General features: G+C 43.5%; 2 protein-coding genes across 2 annotated transcripts in view; one reads left to right on the top strand and one right to left on the bottom strand.

The window, feature by feature from the left end:
* Nucleotides 1-19,123, top strand: part of LOC6538399 (ABC transporter G family member 20) — a 45,150-nt gene extending 26,027 nt beyond the window's left edge. Inside the window, exons 3-9 of the mRNA XM_002098887.3 lie at nucleotides 5,570-5,729; nucleotides 6,274-6,536; nucleotides 6,760-6,853; nucleotides 12,720-13,147; nucleotides 13,327-13,546; nucleotides 17,698-17,875; nucleotides 17,943-19,123. Of these exons, the coding sequence (XP_002098923.1) occupies nucleotides 5,570-5,729; nucleotides 6,274-6,536; nucleotides 6,760-6,853; nucleotides 12,720-13,147; nucleotides 13,327-13,546; nucleotides 17,698-17,875; nucleotides 17,943-18,697 (2,098 nt within the window). The 3' untranslated portion in view covers nucleotides 18,698-19,123. The remainder of the gene's footprint in view (nucleotides 1-5,569; nucleotides 5,730-6,273; nucleotides 6,537-6,759; nucleotides 6,854-12,719; nucleotides 13,148-13,326; nucleotides 13,547-17,697; nucleotides 17,876-17,942) is intronic.
* On the bottom strand, nucleotides 755-2,520 carry LOC6538400 (protein phosphatase 1A). Its single transcript, XM_002098888.4, has one exon. It carries the CDS (start codon nucleotides 2,065-2,067, stop codon nucleotides 808-810), a length of 1,260 nt encoding a protein of 419 aa, XP_002098924.2. The 5' UTR covers nucleotides 2,068-2,520; the 3' UTR covers nucleotides 755-807.
* Nucleotides 19,124-20,601: the final 1,478 nt, after the last annotated feature.

Below are 20,601 nucleotides of genomic sequence, written 5' to 3'. Positions count from 1 at the left end.
AGTCGAGGTAACAAATAATAACCGAGCACTTTCCTCTTCCGCTCCGCAGTTCCTTTTAGCCTTATTCCTGTCGGACTGGACATGGAATTGTTTAAATTATTTACACAAGCTGGAAAATTAAAATGGACAGCTGCTGTTCAGGGGCTGAAAACGAAAAGCAGAAAACAGTGGAGCAGTGGAACAGTGGAGTAGCAGTAGCAGTGGCAGTAGCAGTCATTGTTATGACTGTTGCAACTGCTTGGGTCAAGTGTTGTGTGTATGGCGGCACGTACTGTACATGGGTGTGGATTTTGTGGAGTGGACTGGACTGAACTGAACCGAACTGGACCAGTAACTGCCGAGGCTGTAGTTCATAACTTTTCATTTTGGCCCCTCTGTGCCACTCCTTCACTTTGTCTTTTGGGGCTTATCCTTTGTGGCAGGCAAATTTTAATTATTACCAGGCAGTCGAGAAAAGGTCCGATTGCGAATCTGTTGCCAAGTCTGAGTTTTATGAGTTTGATTGTTCTTCGGTCCGTACGCATTGCGTATGCGTAATGCGTGCGTCTGTATCTAATTGAAAAAATCAAGTATACGCCATGTTGTGCCACTGCTTTTGACGAAGCACAAGCACAAGCTGGCAATTGGATGGCCATAACTCACAGCTGTTGCTACATAGTAGCACACTTCCTTTGGCCAACAAAATGAGAGGATTTCTTGGGAATAAACAAATGAAGCCAAGAATACACTGGGGAAAAATAGAAAATAACTTTAATAAACTATAACAATTTACTCTAGTTATGTTTTATTTTCCAATCATCAAATATTCTACATAGAAAAATAGTCATATATTTCAGCCGGAGTATCAGGGAATTTCTCGTGAAAAGCTTGCTCAATAATATAATATTTTGCATAAAGACCACCTCCAGGTGGTAGATTTGGAATGTTGATGGCCATTCTTTTCATCAGTCGAATGAGTGTTTCAAAGTCGTGTATTTCGTGCTTCTCAATCACTTCTCTGGTTATCTGAACAATAGTTTGATCAAGGCTCCTCTCGGCCTTGACGGCATCCATATCTACTTTCGGTGCTCCAGGCAAAAGTAGAAGGAGCAGAGTCATATTGTCCCTGCTGCCTTTATGCAGGCAAATATCCAATACGCTGTTGACAATCATCGGCAGGTCATAGGTCACCAAAAGGCGTGAGCTAATAAATTCACAAACCTCGTTGCTAGTCATCACATCCCAAATGCCATCGCAAGCTATAACTATAAATTCATCTTGTTCGGAACGATTGCAAACAGTTATATCCGGTTCCGGTGAAACCATCTGATCGACCTGAGACTTGGAGATATCATTTTTGAAATCATAGTCTCCCAATGCCCGGGAAACGGCCAAAATGCCATTTACCCGTTTAATCATTACACTGCCTCCGGCATTCTGAATTCGTTCTTGCTCTTTGGGAGTAAATGGCTTGTGATCAATTGTGCTGACGACAGCTGTTCCATTTCGCGATATCACAGCTCGCGAATCGCCACAATTGGCCAGATATATTTTATCGGGAGATACGAAAACACAAATGGCCGTGGAGCCACCCTGCTTGTCCTGATACTGCTTTCTCATATCGTCATCCAACTGCAGGAAGCCCTCTCGTATTCCAGCCTCGTATTTCTCCCTTAAAAATGAGTCGGTTTCCAATATAGTACTCAATAGGTGTTCAGCGCAGTGCTGTGATATTTGACTGCCAGCGTGACCATCGAATACCGCGAAATAGGACCACTTCGCATAGGGATCCTTAACTCGACAAGAAGCCGCGTGGCTATCCTCCATTTCCAATCGCCAACCTTGCATGGAACTCACGCAGTAACGCAGACCATTTCCGTGACCCTCCTGAGCATGCTTTTCCGTTTCCGGTTTTTCCAAAAAGCCACCCATTTTATGATCCAGCTGATTTTTACGCAGCACTCGAAATTTTTTTGGCTGTAGCTGTACTCGTATATCAATAATTTGAGATTTGAGGCAGGGCATTTCAGAATGAGTTTTTCTCTGTGTAGGCTTCTCGTTCTCGTTTTCTGAAGCATCTATATCCATCTACACTCGTGACGACTGGAAGTTATTGCCTTTGCAGTATCGAACAATTTTTGGCCAGGCTCAATTAATCAATGACAATTCAATTAGCATCGAGTCCATAAACACACAGAAAATTTCCCCACTCACTCACGGATAACTTTCATCCCGAGTACCCCGAAAACTTTCGATTACGGACATCTTTCGACGACGAACTAACTACCAAATAACTGAACAGATCGGTGTGGGAATTGAATGGCCATAAGAAAAGTTTACCGTTTAATTAGACAGGCAAATAGGCAGCAGGGAGCGTTACCGAGTCGTTGAGAGTCTAAATGTCAGTTAGCTCGTTCCCCCGACACGGCCAACTGCTACTACTGCTACTACTGCTGCTGCTGTTGGTGCTATTCGGTCGCATTCGCATCGCATTCTGGCACTCTGGCATTCTGGCGAACAATGAGCTAAATTTTCCATGGAAAACTACTAAGTAAGCTTGTTAATTAAATACGCATTACCGCCCCTGTAATTGCCTGTGACGCGCTGCTTAGCAACAACTACACCTACTAATGAAATGGGGTGGCACAAGGTGCGGAATGGGCTGAAGCATCTACGGAATTCCCACTCCGCCATTGGATGGGGGAGGACACAAACTAATTGTTAAAGTCAAGTGCAAAGTTTCAGCGCCCTAACCATCTCAGTTTCTATGCCAGATTTTTACCCCTGCTGCACTTGTCAATGTGTCACGGCAAGGTAAATGAAATGATATGGGTGCCAAGTAACATACATATAGCCCAGCTCTATTGAGTAGGCAACTTCTTATTAAAAATTTAATTAAAAATGTTTTTGCTCATAATAAAACCCCAAAAAAGCAGAGAAGCAAACTTTGATTAATGGTAAAATTAGCAAAATGGTAACTTTATTTACTCAATGTGGCAGAGACATATCTGTCGCTAAAAAGTAGTTTCAAAACGAAATACAAAGTAATGATCCTTGCCAATCACGCGACTTGGCAATGGCAGTCTTCAATTAATAAGCGCATAATTCATTCCCAGCGAAATGCATGCCAGGCGACCTAATTGCACACACTAATGAACTAATGTACGTTGAAATCATCAATCACGGCCATCCAGAAATGAGTTGCGGAATGCATCGGGTTCAGACTAAATGCCGTCGCAGCAGAACAGCAAAATCACAGAACAGCACAGCACAGCACAGCTAAAAAAAAAAAAGGTTAATGGGTTGAAATATCAACATCAACTGGGGTCGTCAACGTCAACGTCTGCATCGCTGCTTATTGTTTGTTTGCACTGTTTTTCCTGCGGGCAAAACAGCAGACCCAACTGTGAAGGTGGACAAAAACAGTGCTTACTAAGGGGCTGAAATATGCGCACACCGCAGGTAAATGTTGGTAATTTGCGACTTGGAATTCAGTTTTTCAGTTTTCAGCGTCTGCTTTAGAGTCCCTGCATAGTTTAACGGCAGCGACCTCTTCTAACACGACACTTGCCCATTTAACGCTTTATGGCATTGCATTTATGCTATGCGATATGCAAAAAGGCAATTGCATGCAAAGTAGCGAAATTCGCCACAGGAAACTGAAATAAAACTGGGCGGGAATACTCAATTGGCCTGCGGACGATGAAATCGCGACAACCACAACAAAACAGGGAAAAAAATCACACAAAAACATAACAGGTGAATTCAATTAGCCTGCCAAGAGCTGTGACCATTGGAGCATATAGCTAAAAATGCTTATAACAATTTAAAATCTATTTTATGTTGTTAAATCTCTATATATCCTTTATCGATTAATTCACCTAGCAAGGATAAAGAGTTAATTTTTTAGACTCAATAAAAGTTAACAACATAACTTTGAGCCTAATTAAGTTTGAACATATTGAAATTTTCTACCACATTCTTCCTTTTCTCTTTGCACATAAATGTATTTCATTGGGTTTCGTGAGTTGCAGTTTAATTTTGCATATATTTTTGAAACTAGTCTGACAAAAAGTTCATTTGATGTGAAACACTTAATTAAAGCCAACAAATTATCCACTTTTCGTTAGTTTTATCTCAGTGCTTCAGTTTAGTGGAGTGTTTAATCATATCTGGCTTCATTGTCCAACCCGATGCTTGTTTTTTGCCCACTCGCCGGTTTTAACCAACCATCCAACAACCTTTTTGGCCAACTCGGGTGTCCTTAAGCTGGACGGAGCAGGGCAGTGCTTTTATTTACCCCTTTGGCTTTTGCTTTGGCTTTGGCTTATACAAGTGTGGCTCTTTCTCTTTCTCTGGCTCCCCCACCTGCAATCGACCTGCATGTTATTCATGGCTAAACACACACCTGCACACCCGCACACCCGCCTGCACACCTTAACCGACCTCAAACCGCGACCCCCGTACCGCTCGACCCCCGACCTCTGCGCCATCTAACTGCCAACTGCCAGACCAACAATTTTCTAAACTCGCGCGCTGCGCACGTAATAAAAAATACGCCAACTTGGGTAAGGTCGTCTAGGGGGGTGGTAAGTGGGCGGTGGGCGGTGGGCGGTGGGCGTTAAGCGGCGAGTGGTGGGCGGAGTCTGACTGGCGCGCTAAGCTGTGCTAAACATTCCCTAAATATATTTTGCAACAGCTCCTCCACACACGAGATAAGCGGCGCACATACCACACCGACCTGAACCTGAACATGAAGATAGTGCGGGTGGAAAATGTGGGGTGTACGACAAGAGCGCTCGGAAAATGGGGTGGAAAATGGGCTCTGGAAACTGGGCGAAGGGAAACGGAGGGGTTTTGGGCACTAAGAGAGCGCTCAGAGAATACCGTGCACCGAGCAATGAAACTTTTTGCGCCTGAATATTTTTGCGAAACTATTCACAGTTGATTTTTCACCTGATGCTTTTCATCCTTGTGCCTCGGAAAGTGCGGGTGTGTGTGTGTGAGTATGAGTGTGAGTCTGTTGGCTTGTATCTGTGTTGGCAAGTGCACCTGCCGCCGAGTCTTTGTGTGAGTGCTTAAAATATTTGAGCGGCATGCACACACGGGCGACTCCTTGCCCGAAAAATATCCGACTATCTGACCAGCAGAGTTCTGGCCTCCTTTTGGGCCCAGCTCAAATGCAGCTCCAATGCCAGTTGAATTTTTCCGATAGGTTTGCCCATTTTCCAGTGGTCCCACTGCCGGAATTTACAGATATACTTGTAATTATCTTTGCTCACAATCCAAAGGAATTTAGCCAGGGAACACCAAGGGGACTGTGAATTTAAATGGGTGTAAAGGGACATGGGAAAGACTTCACTTCTACAACATATTAAATGCATCGAAATATAACTAAGGAACTAATGTTTAAAGTATAACTAACATTTAATTTAATTTTAAGGGACTAGAATTTTAAGGTACTAAGACTATTCTTTGGGAATTCCTGCAAAAGCGCCGCTCCTGCAGGAAACCATCTGCATACGTGTACACTTAAGCTCATTATATAGTAAAAACGACTTTAAGCTCAACTAACCGTGTGCAATTGCAGATACGGTCTCCTGGGCGCCTCTGGATGCGGGAAAACAACGCTGCTCAGCTGCATCGTCGGACGACGTCGCCTCAATTCTGGCGAGATTTGGGTGCTCGGCGGACGACCCGGATCTCGGGGTTCCGGAGTGCCGGGTCCCCGGATTGGCTATATGCCACAGGTGAGTTGACCTCCGCCATACTGCGCCGGCTGCCTTCCACTTTCCAGTTTCCACCGGGAAACTGCTACATTTTTCATGTGCTTTTTATTATCCCATGCCAGAGCCGACTAAATTAAATCAACGCAATAAAATGGTGAAAGCACAAAAGAAAACGTATATCCACTCACACAGAAAAAGAGGAAAACTTTTCATTTTCACAATCCATAAGAATAACTCAAATGCACTTTGTCTGAGCAAAAGCGGTGCTAATTTTAAAGAAAAATTTATGTATTTTAGATAAGTAAAAAAAACCTAAAATATTATCTTGTCAAGCTATACAAATATTTAATATAAATTATTTATGAAAATTGTAGAGTTCTTAAGTTTAAAGCATATTATACTTGTGGTCTTGAAAAAGCCAATTTGCCATTCATCACTAAAGTCTGCTGGGAAAAGTGGAGTCATAAACCAGCGAAGCCGAAAAGTGGGCTGTGTTTTTAAGAGGAAACCGCATTCCGCTGGTGAAAATTTATAACATCCGTATTCCAATTTTGGTTTATTGCAGGAGATAGCCCTTTACGGCGAGTTCACGATGCGTGAGACCCTAATCTACTTCGGCATCATTTCGGCCATGTCCAAAAGCGACATCGAGGATCGCACAGAATTCCTCCTCAAATTGCTCAATTTGCCAAATGCCTCCAAATTTGTCAAGAACTTGAGTGGCGGCCAGCAGCGGCGAGTGAGTCTGGCGGTGGCTCTGCTCCATGAGCCGGAGCTGCTCATCCTGGATGAGCCCACTGTGGGTGTGGACCCCGTTTTGCGTCAGAGGTGAGTGCAGCACTAATGCTTGGTACACCGGGACTAAATCAATATATTTCAATATTTTCTCAATACCAATCAATATTTTCCTTTTTTTTAACTTTATTATATGATGACGTATTTGACAATACGTTGTTTTACTTCAGCTGCATATATATTAAAACTTAATAGACACTGTGCACACTTTACATGTCGATGACAACTGATTAACTCTTCATTCTCATGATTGCAGCATCTGGGATCATTTGGTGGACATTACGAAAAATGGTCACACGACTGTGATAATCACCACGCATTACATCGACGAGTGTGCCCAGGCACATATGGTAAGTAGTCAGAGGATTTCCGGTGAAGTGATAAGCGGGCAGGGACGAAGGGACAAAGGGATTCGGGATGCTCTGTGGCAAGCGAGTGTCAATGGCTCTTGGCGCCCACGCATTGTTCGTCCGGGTGATTTATGATCAGCCAGCACATCCATGTGTAATATGCGGCGTATGAGCAATATTATGCTGCCACTGCCAAGGTGAAAGTTCAGCTATCAGCTCCGGCAAGCGCTGTCAACATGCGGCGCTAAGTGCTTCCGCCTGCCCCTTGGCAAATTTGTATCCTGCGGACGGCTGCAACAAATCCGTGTCCTGTACGAAAATGAAAAAAAAATAAATAAATGAATGGCCAAAAGAGGAAAGCCAAGGAGTACAACATTACTGACGGCTGTCTTCTGTGTTGACCCATGGCCGTGACGCGATTTACGAGGCATTTCCGAGCGAGACACATTGCAAAAATTTACTTCAGATTTATTTATGCCACCAGCGAAACAGATGAGATCTGTATAGGGAAATATAACTGCGCTAGTCATTTAATGCGTGCAGCAAACAATGAACTCAGGCGCTTTCAGGCGTAGAAAAAATACAAGAATAAATCGTGACAAGGCTCGCAAACAAACGCCCATCACAATGGACAGTCGGATAGACAGATAGATACACGGCCAAAGCGACAGGCTGAGATACAGATACTTGGCAACACGCACGGGATATGCACACATAAAACAAACAGAATCCTTACCCAGAAACACACACACGCAAGCTCAAGTGGAGTGTGAGATGCATGAATATATCAATGACAACACTCTGCAAAAGATTGATGTGGGGAGCGGCGAAGAAAGTGTGAATTGGGCCCAGGATCGACACTTGAGACACTCTACAAGGGGGCCCATTTAATTTGATTGATCGGGTGCACGAAGATATTCATTAAAAAAGATGGCTTAAAGGAGCATTTTTTACTACAAAATATATTACAATTTTTATCATTATCGAATCATAATTTTAAATGCTAACCCTTCGCGGGTAATGCAAAGAGAAGACTTAATGACATGATATCAAATAAATTGATGCCTCTTTGAAAAACGTTCAAGCTAAGGCTATTTTCTAATAATTTGGTTATGCTTGCATGCTTTAAAGTTAAGCTAATCACTTGGCAAGCGAATCAATATATCGATTCGTTAGAAATGATTGATTGAGTCAAGAAGATATTAATCAGAAATGTGTGCACGGAATATTTATTAGTTTGAAAATAACTTTGCCAAAATACCTATTTAAACATTAAACGCTCTTTATTGCACATAATTCAAATCACAGCCTTTTGGGTCCGAGTCCCCGTCCCCGATTATGGAAACAATCAGACAGTTTTGGGGCTTGATCTCCCTAACACCACTTGACCCCCAAGGACACTCACGGTGTTAAATGGCTCACATGCTGTGCCGCTGCCAGCAATTGTCAACACGTTTACACCACCACACCCACCCCCACCCCCACCCCAAATACCACCACAACCCTTTCGTAAGTAAGCACCACGCCACATGTGATGTGCCGGATGGGAATCCGTTGTCATGCCGCTCTGCCGCCAAAAGTCATTGCGGTAAAGAGTTATGGCCAATAAACAAAATCACTGGCAGGAATAGAAGACTCGCCTTTGTTTGCGGGCAATCGGCATTCAGCATTTGGCACTTGGGAATCGCCCTGGGATTGGAATTGGTATTGGGATTGGGTGTCAAGCAAAACAATCGACTGAGCCGCAGTCCAAGTCCATAAAACAAGGCGCAGGGATCGACAACGAGGTATTCTGGCCAAGTTAATCCGAGCGTCAGGCGTTGAAATGTGAATTTAATGCGAATTGTTGGACCAAATTTATGGTTTATGGGTTCTATAAAAAACAAACTTGCGGAAGAAGTTCCCATTCTACGTTCCTAACATATATGCAAAGCCCCTGGGACCAGAGACCACACGCAGCGGAATGAGAAGTTGTTGTGTCTGTGTAACTTCTGGTGACAGTGTTTAATTGCTCATATTGAACACGTGTTGGCCTCGTAGCTCAGCTCAAATGGAACAGCAAGCGGGTCTCAGCTTAGATTGTGCACGCCTGAGCTGGCTCACAGGAAGAAAACACTGGAAAAAAAACTAACCTTATTAAAGCTACTCACATACTTCGATTGCTATCTTAATACCTTAGTTTTTGACTAGTTGAAAGGATTTTTCTAAATATTTCAAGAATATTAAAAGGCCTTCTAACGATTTTTAAGGTTAACCACTTGCCTGATATTTCTTTGCGGTGTACGAGTATTATGGCCGGCAGCAAATTGCTTTTTCAGCTTTGTCACTTTTTCGTGGCACGCTTTGGCTTCGGCCAGCTCAAGTCGAGGAAGTCGGGACAGAAGAGGACAAGTCTTCAGTTCAACTTGGCCGAAGGTAGTTATCTGCACATATTTTTCGCCAATTCTGCACGTCACGTGGAGTTCGCCGTAGTGTTTTTCTGCTGGATTTCCTTGTGTACTCTGTACTCTCTGTTTTCTTGCTGCCTTTGTTTTGGGCCAATTTTTTCTGTTGAGTCAACAGAATTGCGTGCCCGAAATGGGATTCCCCTTAGCCAATATCTGGTAAAGTAGAGCTCAATGCTCAATGCAGCACAGACAGACACATAAATTTAACTGCCCTGGAGCCTGATTGAGTGAACCACTTCAATGGGAACGAACGAGTACATGGCACTTGATCTATTTCCCACCCCAAATGCCAGAAGCACCTTAAAAACAGGGGCTTTAAAGTGATTATTGCCTGCTGGCAATTTATAAGCTGAAAATTCATGTGGCAATAAAAATTATATGCACCATGGTGGCAAAAACAGCTATTAGTTTTTTGATTCTACTGCTGCAGCGGGGATGCACTCAAACAAAAGCAGGGGCATTAAACATAATCGTAAAATTTACGACTGCATCCCAGAGTGTTGTTAAAACTTTGCCGTGCTTAAATTCGGTTATTGTTATTTGTATGATGCGCAGATTAAAAGTTTTATTTTAATTGAAAAATATTTATGGACATTAAAAATTTGTACGTGTTTGCCGGTGTGTGGTGTGATTGGGTGGGTATTCTGCACATATGTGGCATAAACCGTTTCTGCGGCATCGTCTTCACATTGGGCCACACATTTTATTATAAAAGTTTAATGTGTGAATGATGTGTAATATTGACGTATTTATAACAAAAATATAAAATACTTAATAGCAGCCGAATAGCAATCCTGTAAGCTAGTAAAATGGGCCACGGAAGGATTTGCTTTTTGTGGTGAATGTAACTTTGCTCTTTAATGCAGCTTGCTCTTAAAATAATGTGGTGTATACATATGTAGGCAAATATTGAACAATAACAACTTCGTGTTGGCATACAACTTTCTGCCCCGTAAATAATCCTATTAAACGAATTTCAATACAAATGTGGACACTTTATTGTTCTTTATTTTTAATAAAGTATCTCTGCAGGAATTACTTGTTTCTAAATGGCAGGATGCAATTTAAAACTAGCATTCCATAGGAGAATATTTTTCGGCTTCTATTTAACAAAAGTGTAACACCTACGGTGACATTGGAACCCACATCAAAGTTGGGTCCGCATTATGACAAGCCTCAACGCCTGCAGTTCCGTCAGTATGTGCCCACAAGCACCCACTCATCCTTACCACCCACCCACTAAACCACGAGGTCAATCAACTCGTCCCACACAACAGAATCTGAAATGGCTTCTAGTCTCTCGCTCCTAACAAAGTGCAGCGCTTCACTTTTTTTGACAGACATTGCTCCCCAAATTTAATGTCAGCACTGCTGCCTTTGCCTGTGCCTTTGGCTCTGGGGAAATTGTTGGTTGGCCCACAAAAAAAAGAAAATAACAGCGTAGAAAAAAGGAAAGCAGTTGAAACAAAAAGAGGAAAGTCAGGACAGAAAAAAAAGAGCAGAGAATCGCGTATACGCCACATGGCCACACAGCAAAGACACAGGGGCGTGTCTTCGCCTCCGACTGTCCCCAGTTGTACATGCAGCACTTTCTGCTCTAATAAATGAAATCAGGGAGCGTAACATTATGTGATGGATATATTGTTACGAGTGCTCTACTTCAGCGTTTACTGGGCGAGGGGAGCCCCCGAATTCCCTCGCCTGGTGCGCCTTTAATAGTTGATATTGTTGCATTTCCTCTTGTATTGCTGCCGTTTTTCCCGTTTTTATCCTTATTGTTTGTCGCGTAATTTTCCGCATGTTGCTTTTGAGCAGCCAACTCAACAAAAAAAAAATAAAAGACACAACCGAAATGCAAATGGACAGTTGAATAATTGCTAAAGCTGATGAGTGACGGGAGATACACAATAACCAAGAAAAAATATCATTACCAACTGGTTTTCCGTTCGCTGATGAAGTGTTGATGTGATTCAACCACTTTGATTGCCACTTTAATGCTACGTTGCACGTAGCGTGCTATTAAGCATTAAGCTGCAAGAACTGTAGCACAAAAAAACGGCTTACGGATTTTATCAAGAGTTTTGTATATATTTTTGTATAAAACGTGAACGATTTGCGGATTAACTATCGTCATATTATACTGTTGTTAAGGCTTACGAAGTTTTAAAAAAAACTTATAGCAATATAATAACGTAAGTAAGCAAATGTGGCTTATGTAGATTACAATTTTAATATAACACAAATAGAGCACTAATGAAAATGCTTTGAGCATCCTTATGCTTGTAAAATTCAGATCCTATGTAAATTTAGGGAATTTCAGATGAACATCCAAGATTTATTTTGCCAGCTGCATACTATATATTCTAGAATAAATTTCAAGCTCCCTCACATCCAGTGAGTGCCACCTACGAACCCAGCCATAAATATCATGTGCATTTTTCAATTTCCTCTGCGTGCCGGGCACGAGGCAAACGGAAAATTATTTATGGCATGCAAAATTGCCGGCCATAATAATGCATATCACATAGTTGGCCAATAAAATTACAATTGGCTGCCTCGCCAGGAGGTCCGTAATTTAGTTTGCCATTGCAATTCAATTAAGACGTTAATTGGCCCTGAGAAGTCGAAAAGACAGTCGCCACTAGCCAGTAGCCAGTCGAATTGCCCAAACACACAACATGCTCTGGGGGAAATGGGTGATTTCCTTCCTTGCTGGCCAAAATCAGGAGCCGAACGAAGCCAAATCAAGTGGCAAAACTTTGTTAGCTATGTGTGCAAGTGTGGTTTATTTAGCATAGAATTTTCCTGTGCACTGGGAAAAATCCGGGGGCAAAATCGGAATCGGTACAAAAGGGGTTCTGCAGTAGCCAGCCCACTCATGTGCATGCCTAATGAAGCCATCCATTTGATGTGTGGAACTGATGAACAAGCAGCGTCGTCTTCATGGCTAACTTTTCCGCCCGCAGAGAGGCCAAGGGGATGACGGCTGGTCATGTACGGACACAGAAATCAATTAAGTTAATTTCCGCACGTTGCGTGAGCAAGGGATTACGTCGAACAGTGGTAGTCGATAAAACTTCATCGACACATCCACAACAACAACGCCAGGAACAGGAACAGGAATAGGATGTGCATAGGGGGCGCAAACTTGGACAAAGATTCTGGGACGCGGACTTGGAGGAGGACAAGGACAAGGACGACTGGCAAGTCGCATCAAAGTCGAAAAGTTAAATTGGCTTGACGACACTTTGCGGAGCACGCTCCAAATCAATTGACTGACAAAACAGGGATGTTACACAAATCTATTTCAACTTAATTTCGAGGACACTCGGATGTGTTTGTCAGGGCAGCCAGGCTATTAGCTGGGGGATATTTTCAATACATATATATATTATATATAATTTTTATTACATTTTCAGATCGGTCTATTGCGTGGCGGAAAAATGCTGGCTGAGGAATCGCCGGATTATCTGCGTCAGCAGTACAATGCCGACTCGCTGGAGGATGTCTTTCTGAAACTCTCCGTTTTGCAGAACATGGGAAAACGCCGTCGATCGTCAATAGCTCAGGAAATTGTGGAGCAGGTTACGGTGCCGGCGATCTCTAATCCCGCCTTGGACATGTCCGATGAGCAGCATGCCGCCGAAATATCCGGCGAATTCGGCGATAATATTTCAATGTCGTCCGCGGCTCGGGATCCGATCAGTACCACCGCTCCCGCAGCTCCACCGTTGCCACCGCCCCAGGAAATACCCACATCCTTCTGGTATAATCTCCATGTGATGCAGTCGCATCACCTGCACGCCCTCATCTGGAAAAACTTCTTGTGGATGATGCGCAACGTGGGGTGAGTCATGAGTAGCTTAGAAAATCATGCAAAATCAATGAACTATTCATTTAAAGTAATATTACTGATTTATTTACTTTAAGCTAGTTCCAATCTCATGCTACTTGTGCTGCATAATAATAGGACGAGCTTACTAGTGCTCATCAATTGCTAACCAACTCTGGGTGATTTTTCCACAGGGTGATGCTGTTCATCGTGGGCCTGCCCGTGGTGCAGATACTGCTCTTCTGCTACGCCATCGGCCATGATCCCACTGGCCTCAAATTGGCCGTGGCGAATCACGAGATGTCGGGGGAAATGATTATGGAACAATTCTGTCCAGTGCACACCGGATGCAATCAGACGATGCTGAGCTGCCGTTATCTCGATATGCTGGTCAAGAACAAGAGCATGGTTGTGGTGAGTGCAATGCAAATTACCTACCCGACTTACCCAACACCAACGCCCCTATTTCGCAATCCCCTGGGAGCAGAAGGACATGAACTGAACAGTGGGCTGAATGAAACAGAGGATGAGGATGAGGCAGTGGCAGTGGCAGTGGCAAGTGCAGATGAAGATGCAGCCAGCCCAGCCCGGGGGTGCAATATCAACTGTCATTGGCTTTTTGGTTAAATTGTGCAGTGCGAACTTTACAATAACCACTCATGTGGCTTATATTCAGAGCCCCCCGATTCGAATACGTTCGCCCTGCCGTCCGCTCCTGTAATTTATTTCAATTTGTGTGGACAGCCAAGTGGCTCCCCCTGTTGGGTCCGAGTGGAGGCTGGGACTGAAGCTGAAGCTAAGGCTGCCGGGTCTTCAATCTACTGCACACATCATTTCGCCCTGCCGCACTCCTAAATCACCCCCTCGATATACTTGGCTTTGTCTTGGCCAAGTCGCCTAGACAGTGCTGCTTACTTGGCCAATTTCTAGTTAACATATGAGTCTAAAGGCCCTAAGTTCTATTTCCTATATAATAAAATGTTAAACGACTTATTTATCGTTGAGTAGAAAATTCCGGACATTTTTCGTAACTTACATAAATAATAATTTAAATTCAAGAAACCTTAGTAGCTATATATCTTTACGAATTTCATTGCATGCATGTACACATATACTTCTTAATTATTTTTTTTAAAATAATGTAGCAGTTATTTCTCCACCAAACGAACAACTCTGCTCCTGGTCCACTCGTGCTCCTTCTTCGATGCAAAATGAAGAGGATGCTTCCATTGGCATTGCCTCTGCCTCTGCCTCTGCCTGTGCCTCCGATGTGGCCGTTGCCCTTGGTGTTGGCGAACACAAATTACAGCTGCTTATCTTTGGCACAGCAACAACAGGCCAGTCGGTCGAGATCATCAATAAATTTGCTGAACTGCCATGGGCGGCGATGGCCAGAAATAGTGGGCCCTCGCAGAGCAGAACCGTATTACCGAGGCCAAGAAAAGCCGCTTGTGGCAATTTATTGCAAATTACGCTTCAAAAACAAAGTCGCTTTTTGCTGCCTAATTTGAGTTTCGTTTCGTTCGAGGGCTCGAGTCCTGGCTTACGATTTCATGCATTTTACATTAGACACTATAATAAGCATAATAACAGTAAAGAGAGTCGTTGAGAGTGTGGGTATTTTTACGATTAGTTTGCACAGCATTCATGTAAAATTGAAACTTGTTAGCTGGTTTGTTGTAAATTTCAGGGAAATCTGTGGATACTCTTCTAAACAGTCCTTTCGCGGAATCGGTTTCGACAGTCAATCGCGTTCCGATGAAAGAAAATAAAACAAATTCAGCATTGAGACCTCAATGTCCCATCAAATTATCCAGCTAACAGACCGTGACCTCCTAAACTTTTAGAAAATTTTCAAATAACAATATAATAAAGACCGCAATAATAAGGCCAGCAGCAACCGTCCGCATGCCTCAACTGTCAATTTGTGAAGAAAACTTTTTACCTTTGGAAATTGAAAAGCATCCCCAAACCGCTGGCTATCAGACTAAATTTGTATAACTTCGGACAAAAATAAAGGAAAAATGGAGAAAAAATAATACGCGAACGTGTATCTTAAGGCCGCATCAAAAAGACCCACAGCGAACAAAGGGGGAGCACGAAGGCCAAGTTAATTTTGGTCAATGAACAGCGTATCAACGTGCCATCAGCACTTGGCTAAAACCCTGCCCCAGCTTACCTTCCCAAAATCCTGTGGAGGATTTTGTGCTCCAGGCGGGCCTCAAGGGTGGGGTCAAGAAAATTTGAATTTTCCTCCTGTATTGAAGTCGGCGCGTTTTCTGTTTTTTCAATACCACTTTTCTAAGACGGCAACGGAGTGCAGTTGGGGTATGATGTATTTATCGGAAAGATAATAAAAACATTTTGGAATTGAAAATATCTCTTTTAACTCTGTAAAAAGTAATTTCTGTATCTTTTGCTCCTCGAGACTTTTGATTCGCATTCAGAAAACGAAAATAAAAGGGTGTAGCGACAGCACTCGTTGTCTCTAGAATTTTTTCAGCCTTTTTGGCTTGTGGTTATTTTTCACCAGATCAAAAGCATTTCCTTTACCCTTGTCTTAACGACACGAAAGTCGTCCTTTGTGTTGTTGGGCCAACCTCCCAATTTTCAGAGGCAGCTCCCTGAATGGTTGCAGTAATAATTTTATAAACTTCCCCCACGGCTAGGAGCCCGAAAAAAGAAGTCTTAATTTATGGGAAAATTGAAAAACATATTGTGGTCGACCGATGTCGTTGGCTGTTGTCCTTGCTTCTAATTAAAAGTTCATTAAGCATGAAAATGTAGCTCATTAGTGTAGAATCTGGCCAATTTCATGCTTTTCGATGTTGTGGAAAATCTATGAAATTCCGGTAGGAGGAGTTGTATTTTAGGGAAATGTATTTTTATCTTAACAGAATCATTCAATTTAATAATGGTAATTTTTACTTCAAAGGTCGCCAAATATTTTTGTTTAGCTGAAATCCCTTTTCTACTACGCTTCTGATGGTACTTGATTAGCGACAAGCTCCTACTCGAAGAAAGTGCTCGAAAGTGCATCCTTGGTTTTATTTTTTTCCCTAGCTACAGAGAGATTTTATGAGCGAAGTTAAGGCAAAGTCGAAACAAAAATTGCCAAGGTAGCTGGGGAAAGTTTTTCTCCCAGCTTCTTTCGAGCTCATTTGCGTCGAGCTTCTGACCAAGTTGACTTCATTTGCGCATAGTTTGCGGCTCAAGTTTGTCATAAACAATGTTGAAGTTGGGGTTAAATAGTAGCATAAAAGTTGTTCAGGACCAACAATTTGATTGTCTGTAGCCATGGCTCTTCGCATTATAATTTATTCCAGGTCCCTAGTGTAAACCTCACCCGACCCGAATCTCCAGTTCAGGTGAATTCAAATCCACCCTGCGCAACATAGTTTGGCCAGAATCCACACCCACGCACACATCCTTTTCTGGGCCATCAAATCTAATGAGGCCAATTAAGCCACACACTCCAGTGTTGGCCCCAAAATCGAGAAATGTGTGTGCAGCATTAGTACGGCAATTGCGTAAATTTCACGCCTGTTTGCGAGGCGTCTGTCCTTATGCCATTTTCGTTTAAATAACTGCAGATCGAAGCCGCAAAATTGCCCGAACTAAGCCCAAATACAAATGCCAATACACGCCGCCTGGGTTTTTGTGGCCAGGCCTTTCTCCCTCGGCTGTGATTGTGATTCCTGTGGCTGTTGTGGCACACATAAGTGACTGGCAAAAGTTTAGGCAAAGTTTTACGCCCCTCCAGTTCGATGGTGACTTAATAAATGTGCGAGCACTTCCCGCAACTAGCTCAAGATCCTTGGGACTGCTCCACTTTCTGGTGGCTGCCGCTGCCGCTGCTGATGCCGTAGTCGCTGCCAGTTCATTATTTATTTCACAGTGAAATGAAATTGTTACAGATAACACAAACAACATATTGTTGACAACAAGGAGAACAGGGTCCGCAAAAAAGTAGGCAACGAAACGCAACGCAACGAAAACGCCTCTCCTTTGTTGTTGATTTGTTTGCCTCGCTGAATTTATCGCCTGACGCAAAGTACGCACATTAATTACGGGGAGTTACTTTTATTGTTGCTACAACAGTACGCCCCACATGCAGCAAACAATGCGACAGGAAATGAAGCGGGACGCACAAAGAGACAGCTCACAAAGCTGCCAAGAAAGGAAGTGCCGTGGGCAGGAAACCCCCGAATCCTGTCCTGACTACCGCCGAGTCCTCGAATCGCGACATGCGTTGCTCAATAATTCAACGGCTCCGATTTTAATTGCACGGCAACGGCGAAAACAATACCCAGCCGTTTGGCATCTGTCTGGCAGGCAGGTGCAATGACTTTTTAAGCTAATTGAATGAGCTTTTGATTGACTGCTGGCATTTGCCCACACGACTGTTCATCTAAAGACCCGAAAACAGTTCGATGTGCTTAGATGAACAAGTCAGCGGTTTGAATAGTCCTAAGAAAGCCATAAAAGCTGTCCATATCATGATTTTAAAACATATTAACTTTGTAAGCATTTGATTGACACATTGTTTCTTAATTAATTTGCAGCAATATGTGACGGAAGATGAAATGGCTTACGAGGAAGTGAGGAAAGGCAGAGCCTGGGCCGCCCTGGTAATCCAACCTAACTATACCGCTTCTCTGATGGAACGCGTGGAGGATGGTCGGTATGCAGAGGATGGAACCATCGAGTCATCCGACCTGGCAGTGCGTATGGACTGGTCAAGTAAATATAAATGCTAACATATCAGCATGTATATAAGAGAAACTAATGATTTATATCTACTTTCTAGATCAACAAATCTCACAGTTGTTGTACCGCGATCTGCAGTACACATTCTTCAACTTTGTGGGCGACATGCTAAGCGACTGTGATGTGAATCCGAAACTAGGACGTGTGCCCGTGGACTTCCAGCATCCAGTGTATGGCTATCGCAATCCCAACTTCACGGACTTTGCCGCCCCCGGAGTTATCCTGACCATCATCTTTTTCCTGGCCGTGGCTGTTACCTCCGGAGCTATGTTAATCGATCGCAATGAGGGCATGTTGGAGCGTTGTTTGGTGGCTGGAATCACGGGTCCGGAGATCCTTCTCTCCCAGGTGGTCACCCAGTTCACCGTGATGCTGAGCCAGACGATCTTCGTGCTGATTGTCAGCTTCTATTTCTTCGAACTTACCTTGGTGGGCAACATATGGCTGGTGGTGGCACTGTGCATCCTGAATGGACTGTGCGGCATGAGCTTTGGATTCGTTATTTCCTGTGCTGTGGACACGGAGCGAACGGCGACTTATGTGGCCATGGGTTCCTTTTTGCCCATCGTTATGTTGTGCGGAATTATCTGGCCGATCGAGGGCATGTTCCCGCTTCTGCAATTCTTCACAGCCTTCCTGCCGCTCACCAAACCAACGGAATCAATGCGATCCATTCTGCAACGCGGCTGGGGCATCGACAATCCCGTCGTCTACAATGGCTTCATCTCCATTTCGTCCTGGGTTCTGGTATTCCTCGTACTCACCATCCTGCTGCTCAAGTTCAAGAAGGGTTAGGATCTTCGTTTGGGTCTATGCGACACAGGAAACAAATGTGATGTTATGTTGGAAGCTGAAATCTATCTGTCTATCCAAACTTAAAGTAGTGATTGCTTTTGGCATAAATTAAGGGACTTGTCATGACTTCTGGATTCGCATTATTTCCTGTGCCTATTTCTTATGATTTTACTAGGTTTTAAGGGTAGACTTACGCTCTCTTAGCCAGTAATTAGTCTTAGCCTTACTTCACTTGCAATAGGTTCCGGATCACCACGACTACTTAGTATGGAAATTGTTGTGCCTTGTAGAATAAGCCTTCCCATTTCATTGTACTTTCATGCCCATTCACCCACAAAACAAAATCGAAACATTCTATTTATGTTGTAAGCTCGTGAACAAAAATTTGAAAAGTTTGAATAAATTGATAGATAAACTTTGCCGAGATTTACCTCAGAAATTATTGCAGAAAAGCTTTGCTTTCGGTATTTGTGATTTATTCACATAGGAGAGAGTCCTGTAATTGCTCTGATTGCACTTGGTAAGTCGGTAAGCAAACTGGTCGAAATGTCCGGACTTCGGTCTTCGGACTTTGGAGTCCGGACTCCGGACAAACGGCTGACAAAGTTGCCGCATTGTCGAAGTTGGTGCCAAGTGGTCCTGTGGTCCTTTCAATCAGTCATTGGTTTTGCCAATATTTATTTACCAAGTATCTGCAATCAAAGACCTCAAAAAGAAAAGACCTCAGTTTGGGCCACCGCTCAGAGACCCTTTCGCCCAGGACATTATTCGAGCGCCTCCCGTAGAGAGATGGAATGTCAGGGGCGATGTCATGGTGGCTCGTTTTCGACACATTTCACATTTTGTGGCAAAATCAATTAAGCCGGAAATGCATGTAGACTACGACTGAGTGAGTGAGTGGGTGGTTGGGTGGTTGGGTTGGCACACAGCATCCGCTTAACACGAAAACTCAACTTAACAAGCGGACAAAGTGCCAAGGAAGCAAACGGATGGAGTTACTACCCAGGTGCACTTGAAATATGCCGAAACTGTAATCGAAAGGCTTTCAATTAGGGAGATCCTTAATCTGAAATGGTTAGTAATAAAAGGGGAATTGTACGTGGTATGCAATATCTAATACTCAATAACAGCTTGCCTAAAACCATGTTGAAAAGTACATAAACTATCACAAATTCTATTAATTATTTGTCTGAGTGTAAATAACAGGCAATAAAAAAACAGAGACGCGCACACACACATGCACACGACTTATGCTATTAGGTGTTACATATGCATATGTAGGTCAGCCAGCATGGGGCGTGGCTGGAACAACACTAACTGGATCCACATGTCGTCCGGTTCCGTGACTGCTGCTCTCTATCGAACTGCATTGAGCTGCCAGAACTGGGACTCAATTTATCCGTACGATGTGTCCAGTGGCACCCCATCCGCAATCCTCGCAAATCAGTCAGACATTGAGTTTTCACAGGACTCCAGTCCGGGTCCAGAATGGCGCCCGATACGTGTGTACTTACAATTAGATGACCGTCAGCAATCGATAACATTTCAAAGCATCAGCCAGCCACCAGGACATTCGAAGGAGCCACATTTGCCATTATTTTTCTGGCATTCCGCTTTCGATTGGCGGCGTCTGGGATTGCGATGCCGATCCTGATGCCTCGATGCCTCGCCCATCATTGATTACTCGAGTGTAGCTGACGGCGGCACTCGAGCACACAAATTGGAAAATACTCGTACAGCAGCCATGGCGAGGCTGGGAATCCGAATCTCATTTTCGATGGAGGTGGATTTCGTTCTCATTTACCCATCTCTGCTTGCTTCGACTTGGCGCTTTTCGCTTTCCACTTAATTGAAAGTTCAAAGTTTTCGTCTTGCCGCTGAATTAATTTTTCAACTTCATAATT

This window comes from Drosophila yakuba, chromosome 3R (assembly GCF_016746365.2).
Source record: "Drosophila yakuba strain Tai18E2 chromosome 3R, Prin_Dyak_Tai18E2_2.1, whole genome shotgun sequence".
In the NCBI taxonomy this organism is placed as follows: Eukaryota; Metazoa; Arthropoda; class Insecta; order Diptera; family Drosophilidae; genus Drosophila; species Drosophila yakuba.
This window is presented reverse-complemented; position numbering and strand designations above follow the sequence as displayed.